The following is a 13,509-nucleotide window of genomic DNA, read 5'->3' on the forward strand; positions in this document are numbered from 1 at the left end:
CAAGCACACACATTAAAAAAATTTAAATCATGAAGATCTCAACCTAATGATGCAGCTTAAGTCATTTAAAAAACAAGAACATAACACAAATGAATAGACAGAAAGAAATAAGTTTGAAACAGAAGTTAATGAAAAAAAAAAAAAAACAGAAAAACACAAGATGGATGGAGATTTGAAAAGATAAACCAGACTGACAAATCCTTAACCAAATTAGCCCCTACAAAAAACAGCAAAAAGGCCCCAAATAAGTAAAATTAGAAATGAAAATGAAAATATTACAACAGATACCAAAGAAATACAGAAAATCATAAGCACATACCTTAATTTTTTTTATTTCACTAAACTGAAAATTATCAATGAAACATATAAATTTCTAGATGCATAAAACCCACCAAAATTAAACCAAGATGAAATAATTTTAAAAGGCCTGTAACAAGCAATGAGACCTAAAGCAGTAATTATAAATCTATTAACTAACACAGCACAAAGCCAAATGGATTCAGCACAGAATTCTAGCAGAGCTTCAAAGGACTAACACCAATACTTCTCAAATCATTCCACAAAACAGAAAAGGAAGAAACACTTCTACTCTTTAACAAACCCTATATTATCACATGACCAAACAGAACTATAGACCAATCTTTCTGATAGACGTGAACACAAAAAATTAATTAAATCTTGCAAATTTAATAAGGCAAAGGTACCCACTCTCCCCAGTCCTGTTCAGTAGAGGCCTTGAAGCCTTACCTAGGGTGATAAGGAAATAAAAGAGGACGGGGGCAAAGTGTACCTGTTTACACGGCAAGATTCTATACACAAATCACTGGAATAAAATAGAGGGCCTGTATGTAAATCTATGCAACTACTGCCACCTGGATTTTAACAAAGCAAAAACCAAACTGTATTGGCTAAAAGAAAGCATCTTCAACAACTGGTGCTGGGAAAACGGGGTGTCTGCATTTAGATAAATGAACTCCATCTTTGATGTTTATGCATTTAGATAAATGAGCTCCATCTTTGTCTCTTACCTTGCACAAAAATCAACTCCAAACGACCAAAGACCTCAATCTGAAGTTGAGTCTACACTTACAGATACAGGAATATATAAGGACTTTCTGACTAAGATACAGGCCATAAGACTAACAATCAGCAAATGAGACCTAGCAAAATTAAAAATCCTCTAGTCTACAAGGGAAAGTGTTAACTGTGTGAAAAGGCAGTGTACAGGACAGGAGACAATCTTTGCCAACTATCCATCTGACAGAGGATTAGTGTCTAGAATACACAAAGAGCTTAAGAACTAACAGAACAGGTCCCAGGACCTGTCATTACAGGCAGCTATGAGCTGCCAATGAAGGTGCCGTAGCCCCCCCCCCCACCTTTTTTTTTTTTTTTTTTTTTGGTTTGGTTTTTCGAGACAATCGAGACAGGGTTTCTCTGTGTAGCCCGGGCTGTCCTGAAACTCACTCTGTAGACCAGGCCGGCCTCGAACTCAGAAATCTGCCTGCCTCTACCTCCCAAGTGCTGGGATTAAAGGCATGTTGCCACCACTGCCCGGCAAGAATAATCTTTTAAAAAAAGGAATAAAGACATTCTTTCTAGCTCTTCTCTAAGAAGCACGTTCAAGGCTACCAAGACAATCTTCTATCTCCATGCCAGTGTCAGAGTGCTTAAGTATCAGGGGCCATTGGGACCTTGCTGGAACAAGACACAGTGTGTTGTATTTGAGGCTGTCAGCCTGAGGGCACCACATCTGAAGGGATGCAGACTGATATCAGTAACAAAGTGGGCAGCAGGGCTAGAGGGTGCTTCACGCCAGTCCTAGGAAGAGCAAGCACATGAAGTATCTCTGCTCTCTAGTAAGCACATACCCCCAGCAGCCCTGCAAACAGGGTCTCAGAGAGTTCAGTCCCTGCAATGCAGCTACTGGGAGGCAGCCATCAAGGAGCACAGTGATCACAAGACAGAGCCATTAGGCAGAGGACCAGAAGGAGGCTGACCAATTATTACCATTCAATGTCTCAACTGTTCACCCTTAATCCAAGACAGACTATTAACACTACACACTTTGACGGATGCTAATGTTGTTATATGACATTTTCCTCCAAATTTTAGCATTCCCTCTACGGAAGGGGAGGCTCATGAGCATTGGATGGTAAAGAAACTATCACACACAGGAGAACAGACACTCTCGAAGGTGTCTACGAAGCAGTATAAAAACAATTGCTGGGAGTGGAAACTCTGACCAACCACACTACGGAAAGAAAGATGTTCTGGGTATCCAGCTACCTGCAGCCTGCTAAGAGCTCCAGGGCTATAGTCAGAGAAGCTGTCACCCATGTCAGGGAGGGCCCACTGGGAGTGGGCTGGCCAAGAACCAGACTTGGAAACATAGGACCCAGAGCCACTGCTGCTTTGTGACTCCTGGATGTGAGTTACCTCTGAAAGAATGACACAGACACAAGAAGACAGACATGTGTCACTTTAATCAGGTCAGGGATCCAGGTAGGAACCAAGCACAAACTCAGATTCAAAAATGGAGACAAAATAAAGCAATTCAAGATATCTATGGTTGTATGTCCCAGACAGAGCTGTTCAATGATCAGTCACTCAGTACTCATCAAGGCCTACTATGTGCTGCCTGGGCAGACACTGGGTCAGAACAAAACAGCTGTCCTCAGAGATATGACAAAACAGTGGGACAGATGAGGATAAATAACATGCATTATTTATACACGTAACATGCCAAGCAGCTAAGGACAAAAATAAAGCCAACAGCAATAGGAAGTGATATTTGCTTAAAAACCTAAAGAAGTGTCTATAAATCCAGAGTTCTTGAGACGAAGCTGAGACTATAAAGGCCGACTGACTATTAGAACTTCAATGACGTGGAGAGGTTGAAATGCTGACGTCTGGAGCCCACATTATCTTGGGCCATCGTTAGCCTGCTTAGCGGCCATTTACTCCACATCCCTGTATGTGACCCAGCACCTTTGTGAACATGAGATAAATGCGTTGGGATGTATGAACTCCTAGCTTCCACCAACCAAAAGGCTGAGAATGCTTCCTACAGCATCTGTGACTCGAAGTTGAGGTTCCCCACTTTTATGGAATCTGACTACCAGATATTTCCACCAATACCTGCAAAGTGGCTGACATTATGATTTCCTTTGTTGATACTGTAAAACCTCATGAAACTATTACCATGTATTTGGATTATATTTGGCTCCAGGATAAACTGCTTCTTATTCCCACTATGTTTCCTGCATTGACAGCTGAGAGATAAAAATTAAAACTGATTTTCACATTTTTTCCAGTTATGTTCTATCCATTTAAAACATTAGGGTCTTCATATTTATTTTCTTCTTTCAGTTAACTAAGAACCAGGGGCCAGGATCATATTGAGAATGAACAAGACTATGGCCGATGGCCAGGAAGAAAGCCTGAGACAGGAGGGAAAGACCAGGGAAATACTGGGGGGGTGGGGAGGTGTTACAGGAAGGGAAAGGAATTTCTTGGAAGTCTTGTCAGCCAAGAATCAAGAATTCCAGCACAATTAACATTCCCTGTGAAGATGACAACATTCCTTTACATACAGATGCTAAGAATGTTAGAACAGCAATGAGCTTACACACTAAGTACTATATACTGGATATTACTCCTATACTGGATATTTTCTGGGATCACAGTTAGGACTATAACTTTTGTTTACAGTGAAACATCCAAACTCCTCATGCAGCCTTGGTAATCTAGGGTGTTACCCATTTAATGTGACCTAGCACCTTTGTGAAAACCCCAGGGCCCTTCTTAAAGATATAACTTCAAAACCCAGTGGCACCAACGCCCACTTCTGTTTTAAGTACATTAACATTAGACAGCCAATCTTCAGAACTTTTCGTCTTCTAACTGAAACACTATGCACACTAGACTGAATTCTTCCCACCACTACACTACCTTCGATGGTGGAAACATACAGCATCTCTATGAACGGAATCATAAAACAATGTGGCAGGTTTTTACAGTTCCTTTAATGCATTCGGGACGACAGTCACTTTTCTGACAACCCCTCCCTCTCTCTCCTGCTGTAGCCGTTTCTGTTTTGTTTTAAAACCTTCTGCTACCATATCCACCATTTCTACCTCCAGATCCATAGCCACCACCCTAGGGACTGCCTGAGCTTCCTCCACCAAAACTGCCCCCTTTCACGGGTCCATAATATGATTTCTGCTGTCCACTATAATTTCCAAAGTCATTACAGTTCCTACCGCCATAGTTACCTCCACCAAAATCTCCTTCATTGTAACCATCATATCCTCCTCCACCACCACCATATCCACCACCTTGGTTTCCACATTCCAGTCCACCACCTCCATAACCTCCTCCACTACTTAACCAGGACCACCACCATAGTTGTTGGCATCACCTCCAAATCCATTATATCCACCGTCACCACCTCCATAACCACCTCTGCTGTCACCACCTCCACCACCATAGCCTCCTCTTCCACCAGTGTTTCCTCCACCACCTCCAAAGTTTCCTCCACGACCCATGAAGTTGCCAGATCCACCTCCACGACCTCTCTGTGATCCAGCAGACTGCATCTCTTGTTTAGAAAGGGCCTTTTTCACTTCACAATTATGCCCAATAATAGTGTGGTGTTTCTGAACAACAATTTTATCAACTGTGTCATGATCATCAAAAGTTACAAAAGCAAATCCTCTCTTTTTCCCACTCTGCCTGTCTTTCATAACTTCTATGGTTTCAATCTTGCCATACTTTTCAAAGTAGTCTCTCAGACTATATTCTTCGTATCCTCTTTAATACCACCAACAAAAATTTTCTTCACTGTTAAATGGACACTGGGCTTTACAGAATCCTCTCTAGAAACAGCTCTCCTTGGTTCCACCACACGCCCATCAACCTTGTGGGGCCGAGCACACATTGCAGCATCTACCTCTTCAACACAAGAGCAGGTCACAAAACCAAAGCCTCTGGAACGTTTTGTTTGGGGCTCTCTCATTATCACACAGTCTGTATGTGTACCCCATTTCTCAAATGTCCTCTGAAGCTATCATCGGTGGTTCCAAAGCTCAGACCACCAATGAACAGCTTCCTCAGCTGCTCTGGTTCCTTTGCATCATGGCTCTCCATTTTGAGACCGGACTCACCTCTTCCAACTCAAGTTCAATATGGGGACACGGTCCATTCTTAGGCAAGGTCTCACTATGTAGCCCTGACTGCCTTGGAACTCGCTATGCAGATAGACCAGGCTGGCCTTAAACTCAGATCTGCCTGCCTCTGCCTCCCAAGTGCTGGGATTAAAGGTGTGCGCCACTATGCCCAATAGGTTTTCCTTTTTAAATGATCTATCATTTTCTACTGTATATCATACTTTCTTTCTCTCAATTTTGGTTTTTCAGGAGAGGGTTTCTGTGTGTAGCCCTCTTGTCCTGGAACTTGCTCTATAGACCAGGCTGACTTCAAAGTCACAGAGATCCACCTGCCTCTGAGTGCTGGGATCAAAGGCATACACTAACACACTTTCCTTCCTTCCTTCTTTCATTTCTTATTTTTTTTTTTTGACAATCCCATGCATATAAGCATTATGTTTGTATTTACGCTACTGCCACTGTCACCAACATTTTGTAGCTACCTTTCTTTTCTTTTACTTTATCAAAGAGTGAGTGTCCACGCATGTGTGGGGTTAGGAGTAAGCAAGCACAGTTGCACACAATGTTACATTTCCCACTCTGCTTCATAAACCTACTTGCTTGTTTCTCTTACAAGGCCCTTTCATGCTAATAAACTACCAATTATTTGGCAAATTGTAGAGTATGAATTAAGAGGGGAAAACTGTATTAACTAAGAATTGACAGTTCCTCAAGAAGTAATGTTTTCATCACTGGACAAAATACCTGAACAACTACCTTGAAGGAGGATTCATCTGGGTTTGTGGTTTCAGAGGTTCCCGGCCACAGCAGATTGATTCCACGTTTCTGGGCCTGAGATAAGGCAGAACCTCAGAGTGAAAGGGCACTGTAGAACAGGGCTTTTCACCTTAGTCTCCTGAAAGGTGAGCCAGAACACAGAAGTCAGGGCAAGACATAACCCCAACACAGGCCTATCACATGCCCCATGACCCACAATGTATTGTATCCCAATAATCTATTCAAATTGCAGATCCATCCATCAATAATTAGGTTGTGATTGGTCTCTGGATTCACCTTCACAAACATGCCCTAAAATGTGCTTGCTTAATCTATACATCTTTGACAACCAAGATTAAATATTACAGTAGTATCTTACACTGGAAAAAAAAAAAATCTTACATTTAAACCTCTCAGTCCTTAGTCTCAGCTAAAAAGTATTTTCCCAAGAAAGCCTTCCCTGCATCCCTCCACTTCTTCCCCTGGCAACTGACCCCATCATACATTTCCCTAGAACTTTTTACTGTTCTATATATCACACAGCACAATCATAATTAATATTTAGTCTTCATGATCTATTTACTATCTCCTAATAACTTGAGAACTCTTATCAATTTGATCATTTTTGATATCTCTATATACCAAGCACACTGCTGGTATATAATAGGTAGTCAATACATACCTGTTAAACAGTGGAATGAGGGTTCCATAAAGGAACACTTGCCCAAGCTGGACAGTGGTGGTGCACGCCTTTGGTCCCAGCACTTGGGAGGCAGAGGCAGATGGATTTCTGAGTTCTAGGCCAGCCTGGTCTACAGAGTGAATTCCAGGACAGCCAGGACTACACAGAAAAACCCTGTCTCAAACACACACACACACACACACACACAAACACACACACACAACATTACACGGTCTTCTGATGTTGTGGCAATCTTGGTTTGTGCAAATACACAGTCAGATGTTTATGTAGTGACAGCATTGTATCCAACTGCTAAGCTGCACATGGCTGTATGCTGTATTTGCCACAAGACTCTGAAACAAGTTGGCTTATAAAGGTGAGAATGATCACGTACTCTCTTAAGAACCATTCTGAGGGGGCTGGAGAGATGGCTCAGAGGTTAAGAAAACTGACTGCTCTTTCCAGAGATCCTGAGTTCAATTCCCAGCAACCACATGGTGGCTCACAGCCATCTGTAATGGGATCCAAAGACCTCTTCTGTTATATCTGAAGACAACTACAGTGTACTCATATAATAAATAAATAAATAAATAAATAAATAAATAAAATCTGAAAAGAAAACCCCTTCAAAAAAAAAAAAAAAAACCCATTCTGGGTATGAACAATCACACACTCAATTACCCAGCTCAAAGGGCCTGCTATGGTATGAGTTCATTATGGAGAATGGGGCCAAGGACTTCCAGGCTGTGGTGTATGGGGAGCTCTAAGGACAGAGTGTCAGCATTCTATCTAAACTCCACCCCCACAGTTACCTGGCAACAGCCAGGTAGGCCTGGCCCACTATAAAAGGGGCTGCTTGCCCCTCCTCTCTCTATCTTGATCTCTTGCTCTCTTGCTCCTCTCTTCCCTCTCCCTGTCCCCTCACCCCTTCCCCCATGCTAACACAGGTCCTATGAAGTTTGTGGATACCCACAGTGGAGACTCTGTTAATTACTATATTGACATTGCCTGCACCGTGTGTTGCTCAGACAAGATGCATTCAAGTAAAGATCATGCTGCCCTGGGACACAAGTGTTAAGATCAGCCCTAAAAAGCCACTGCTTGACCATGTGAGCATCCTGGATCCCAAAGATGAGACCCTGCCCACCACCCCCATCTCAGAACAAAAAGGTGGGAAGTCAGAGCCATCTGACATGTCCCAGCCAGTGCCTACAGGGTCTTAGCAGCTGCGTCTGGAGGCTAGCTGTTGCTCTGTAAAAAACATTTAATAAAATATTGCACAAAGAAAAATAACAGAATTAAATACCCACCTGAGAGATAGTGCAAGGTCGTGTTTGTGTGGAAAGGATTATGTATTAATTCTCAAATCACTATATTAAGGGCTAATGAACTGAAGAGAAATTTATGTGTACCGTGTGTTGAGTACCTGCTACATGTAGCCATTAGCTAAGCCCTTGCAAGTAAAATCTTATTTACACTTCACTACTTCCATATTTCTAAAGTTTTAACTGAAGAAACGGTCGCTGAGTGTTTGAGACATCCGCCCAAAGTTGCACCCGCTAACCGACACAGTTAGGGTTCGAAGAGTGTCTAATCTAAGAACGCTATTTTCATGGATGTTCCAAAGTCAGTATCTTGATCGCCCTTCCAAAAACCCAGATCTTTTAACCCTCCCTGGGCAGGGGTGGCACGGGCCCCGGAGCTCCAGCCCTGGGGTGACGCCGCAGTAGCCATACGCACGCGACCTGGCGCGCTCTAGGCGCCGGTGGCCCTCGCAGACCCTGAAACGCACATACACAGACCAAGCGACATCCGCGATGAGCATGCACGGCCAGCATTCCAGTCCCGGCACCCGAACCCTGCTTCTTCCTTCACAGTGGGGCGCCAAGGGGAACCGGAAGCCATCAGGGTCCACGGCCTCCCCAAAGCGTGTCCCGCTTCACTCAGTTACTTAAGTCAGATGTACCGCGCGCCTCAGCTCTAGACAGGACACTGTCCTCTTCATTTCCCCTCACCAAAAGATTGCAACATCCCTAGCCTTTACCTAGAGGACGGAGAGACCATGGTCAATCAGCTTCATGCTCCCGCCTCGGAATTGACGTAATGAATACAGCTTGGCTCCATCCAATCACATTTGCGAAGCACATGCGCTTTAGAGATGGGCCCCAACAACTGTAGGGTTTAGCCTTTGTAGTCTGAGTGACGTCAGCCTGCTTAAGTCCTCTAACTTAAATCTTCCGAAGGGAAATTCTAAGTAGTGGTTTGGGTTCCATCGGTTTTCAGAAGAACTTAATTTGCTCTGCAAAGCTGAGTGTGATGGCTTTTGCTGTTATCCTAGTATTTAGGAGATGAAGGGAGGCAGCTCCGACATACAAGGTCCCCTTCGGGCTAGGCTACATGACACTGCCTCAAAAAAGCAAAAATAAATGCCACAGCAGTCAAGATTATTATAAACAGCAAATATGATGTTGTTACAAAGATGGGAAGGGGGAGTCTGCTCTTTTAAAAAAGGAGGCTAGAAACAGACCTACACGTAAGTAGTCACTTTTTCTTCCAACAAGTAGCCACGTTTAACACAACTAGGAACGGACTATTCTACCAATAGTGCTAAGTAGTGCTAAGTCTAGGAACTTAGTTTTTTCTTTTTCTTCTTTCTACACCCCGACCCCCTCGGGTTTTCAAGACCTGTGTTTTCTTTGTGTAGACTTGACTGTCTTGGAACTTGCTCTTTAGACCAGGCTGACCTCGAACTCACAGAGATCTGCCTACCTCTGCTTCTGCCTTCCAAGTGCTATGAGTTCAAGACTAACATGGTCTACATAGCGAATTTCAGGACAGTCAGGGCTACAGAGAGAGAGAACTTGTCTCAAAATAATAATTACAACAGCACGGCAGTGGTGGCCCACGCCTTTAATCCCAGCACTTGGGAGGCAGAGGCAGGCGGATTTCTGAGTTCCAGGCCAGCCTGGACTACAGAGTGAGTTCCAGGACAGCCAGGGCCACACAGAGAAACCCTGTCTCCAAAACAACAACAACAAAATAGTAATAATAATTAGAACAACAACGACACAATTAAGAAAGTGAAAAAACAATAAAATTTGTAATATATATAGCTGGAAATAAATTTTATTTCAAAAGATACAAAGTTTGCAAAAAAATTTTTTTTTATTCTTTTAGTTTTTCAAGACAGGATTTCTCTGTGTAGCCCCAATTGTCCTGGAATTCATGCTGTAGACCAGGCTGGTCTCAGAGATGTGCCTGCCTCTACCTCCTGAGTTCTGGGATTAAAGACATGTGCCACTATTGCCCAGCAAATTTATTTTATGTTCATTGTTGTCTATTTATTATAGATGGGATGAGGTTACGTAAAGATATTTTCATGCAAGTTTATAATGTACTTGGGCATACTCCCCTCCATTCTCTCTAGCCTCCCCTTTCTTATCTTCCCATTACAATGCAATTAACTGTGTATATCATTTCATAGCCGTCTATCCTAATTAATCAATTGTGTTTGTATTAAAATCCTTACAAGTATCCACAAGATCTGAAAATACAGTGGGATGCTTATTTTGTTAGTTTGTTTTCTTACTTTCATTTTGAGAGATAGGATATTCCTAAGTTGACCAGCCTAGACTCAATGGACTCAGCCATCCTCCTGCCTTACCCTCCTGCATACCTGGGAATATTAGATAGATAGATAGATAGATAGATAGATAGATAGATAGATAGATGATACTGGAGGTATAGGCTACCTAGAAAGGCAACAAGCAGAAGCTGCAACCAAAAGCCTGTTCTCTCTAGCAAAGGACCAGGAAAACAGCAGCTTAGAAAGGAAAACAACTTCCAGACAACAACAGTTCAACTCTTTCCAAAACCAGAGGAAAAAGCCTTCAGCCCTACTCAGTGTTTGCCATCATTCCCTCTTCCACTAGTATAGTCTCAGGGAAGGACACTGCGGATCTGGGACTTCCAGTCCCAGTGGGCAGTAAAGACACTCTTGTCCAACAGGGTCAGTGAGCCAACAGGAGAACCTGGGCTTCCCCTCACTTAAGTGTAAGGAGTCACCCCGCCTGCTCTGTGATGTAAGCCAAAGCCAAGTAGAGAGGCAGGATTTCTATCACCCCTTACTGACAACAAGACCACTTCCCATATGTGAAAAGAGGCCATGCAAGGAGCAATAACCAGATACTCTTTGCCCTCCCGGCCAAGACAGTATCACTGGAGACTTAGAAGTCTGGACTTCCATTTGTACCAAATAGTAACAAAGAGGTCCTCTAGGTGTCAGTGAAGGACAAGTGGAATGTACAGACTTCCACATCCAGCTGCCAAGGCAAAAAGGCATAAAATTCCCCTGCCAGAGTATTGTCCAAGGAAGCTAGCTTAAACGGAACATGGAAATAGGATTCCGAATCTTATGATACTTACAAGTCCGGGTTTCTGTCAAAAAGCATTAGCTTTGGGCTAGGAATGTAGCCCAATGGTAGAGCACTTGTAAGCACATGCAGTGCCCTCAGCCTTATCTCCAGCACAAGAATGAAAATTAAAAAAGCATCTGTTTTTATTAAGAAACTGAACTTTTTTCTTTTAAAATCTTTATATGTATGGCTGTATACCAAATATACCTACATGTATGTCTATATACCAATTGTGTGCCAGGTGCCCAGGGTCTCCAGAAGAGGGCATCAGATATACTGAGACTGGAGTTACAGATGAGTGTGAGCTGCCTTGTGGGTACTGAAAATCTAAACTGGGTCCTCTGGAAGAGCATCAGGTGCTCTTAACTACTGAGCCATTCATCCAGACCCCCTCACCACTCCCAAGAAACAACTTTTAGATGTAGCTAAGACAGTGAAAAGACGGAAGTTTAGGGCACTAAGTGCTTAAAGGAGAATACTTTCAAATCTAATGGGCTTGGAAATTACATATATCAAAAGATTCAATCCAAGCCCCGAAAAATAACTAAAACAGAAAAAATGTGTCAGTCAAGCCTGGAGCTGCTTTTCTGTCCTGAAACTAAAGAGGTGTGTGTGTGTGTGTGTGTGTGTGTGTGTGTGTGTGTGTGTGTGTGTCTGTGTGTGTGTGTGTGTGTGTCTGTGTGTGTGTCTGTGTGTCTGTGTCTGTGTCTGTGTGTCTGTGTCTGTGTGTGTGTCTGTGTGTCTGTGTCTGTGTCTGTGTCTGTGTCTGTGTCTGTGTCTGTGTCTGTGTGTCTGTGTGTGTTGGAGCAGATGTCTCAGCTTCACCAGGTTTGGTCCCTCTGGACCTCCACTAGATGTAGTAATCAGCCCAGAAAGATGAATTGAGAATATACTAAGTTGAAAAGACTATTTCTTTTGTCGTTGTTGCTGTTGCTGCTTCTGCTGTTGTTTCAAGAGTTTCTCTGTGTTGCTCTTGGCTGTCTTTTGTTTTGTTTTGTTTTGTTTTGTTTTGTTTTGTTTTGTTTTGTTTTTCGAGGCAGGGTTTCTCTGTGTAGCCCTGGCTGTCCTGGAACTCACTCTGTAGACCAGGCTGGCTTCAAACTCAGAAATCCGCCTGCCTCTGCCTCCCAAGTGCTGGGATTAAAGGCGTGGGCAACCACCGCCCAGCGTTGCTGTTTGTTAGTTTGAGTCTAGGTTTCACTGTGTAGCAGAGACTGGCCTCAAACTCCTTCCTAACCCTGCCCCAGCCTCTTAGTGTTTGGAATTGTAGACACGGGTCACAACACAAAAGTGGTTTTGTTTGTTTTTGTTGTTAGTGGTAGTAGTGGTGGCAATGGTTTTGTTTTTTGATTGATTGATTGATCGATTGATTGATTGAGGCAGGGTTTTTCTGTGTAGCCCTGGCTGTCCTGGAATTCTGAAGACTAGGCTGGCCTCAAACTCCAAGATTCTCCAGCTTCCACTAGAGCATTGGGTACCACCACTGCCTGGCTCAGGCGACTTTCAATTTACCATCCTGCCTCTTGAGGACTGGAGGGATTATAGGCATGCCCCAACAGCCCTAGCTACATTTCAAGTCTGTAGAAAAGATACTTCTATGTCACTGAATTAATAGAAAGACTATCCAGCTAGGTTTATGTGTATTTCCAAGAATGAGGAGTACACAACAGCAAGTTTTTCCATAGTAAGTCCCCAATGACAGACAAGGGAGAAAAGCTCTAATTTCTACTGGATAATTATACGTCTTCAGGTTCTTGGTGTCCTGACAAGCTTTCTACTTGATGGTGTCCATTCTGGGGAAGGGTGGGCAGAATGAGTTATCTCTAAGCAAAAGAGACATTTGGCAAAAATCCCTTTTTCAAAGAAAAATATTTATGTATTTTATTTATATGAGCACACTGTCACTCTCTTCAGACACACCAGAAAAGGGCATCAGATCACATTACAGATGGTTGTGTAAGCCACCACATGGTTGCTGGGAATTGACCTCAAGATCTCTGGAAGAGCAGTCAGTGCTCTTAACCGCTGAGCCATCTCTCTGATCTCAATCCCTGGCAAACTCCTTTGAATCCAAGCGTGTGTGAGTAGCGAAAGTAACAGTGCCTTGTGAGCCCTCCCATGGATCTCTCCTATTCTTACTGTTTTTCCACAAGCTTTTCGGAATCAAGTTTTATTTTTTTAGTTTTTGATACAAGGTCTCACTATGTAGCTCTGGCTAGTCTGGAACTGCTATGTAGACCATGCTGGCACCTACAACCGACAATGATCCTTTTGTCTCTACTCCCTGCTGGGATTACAGGGATAGTCACTATGTCTGGCCTTTTGGACTGTCACACTGTAACAGGACCCCAAATTTAGTAGGCCTCAGTAGACCCCCAACTCACAGTCAGGGTTGCTTCCTGCATGGTGGTGGGGGATGGACCACTCATCTAGTCTACCCTCCATCTTCACCTGCCCCCTCCTGCCATCTATGCTTGGAAGACCT

The 13,509-nt window shown here is 43.2% G+C and overlaps 1 protein-coding gene and 1 pseudogene across 8 annotated transcripts in view; both read right to left on the bottom strand.

The window, feature by feature from the left end:
• Positions 1-8,791, bottom strand: part of Dhrs7b (dehydrogenase/reductase 7B) — a 33,578-nt gene extending 24,787 nt beyond the window's left edge. Inside the window, exons 1-2 of one of the 8 annotated variants that reach the window (XM_034505268.2) lie at positions 8,654-8,791; positions 5,928-6,066 (exon numbers count right to left, since the gene is read on the bottom strand). In XM_034505268.2, coding sequence (XP_034361159.1) covers positions 5,928-5,944 — 17 coding nt within the window. In that variant the 5' untranslated portion in view covers positions 5,945-6,066; positions 8,654-8,791. Of the gene's footprint in view, positions 1-5,915; positions 6,067-6,609; positions 7,148-7,919; positions 8,372-8,401; positions 8,612-8,653 lie in introns of those variants that run through there. The other 7 variants (XM_034505271.2, XM_076936706.1, XM_076936707.1 and 4 more) reach the window with 7 other exon arrangements.
• LOC143442790 (heterogeneous nuclear ribonucleoprotein A3 pseudogene) lies at positions 2,269-5,899 on the bottom strand (annotated as a pseudogene).
• Positions 8,792-13,509: the final 4,718 nt, after the last annotated feature.

This window comes from Arvicanthis niloticus, chromosome 6 (genome assembly GCF_011762505.2).
Source record: "Arvicanthis niloticus isolate mArvNil1 chromosome 6, mArvNil1.pat.X, whole genome shotgun sequence".
Taxonomy (NCBI): domain Eukaryota; kingdom Metazoa; phylum Chordata; class Mammalia; order Rodentia; family Muridae; genus Arvicanthis; species Arvicanthis niloticus.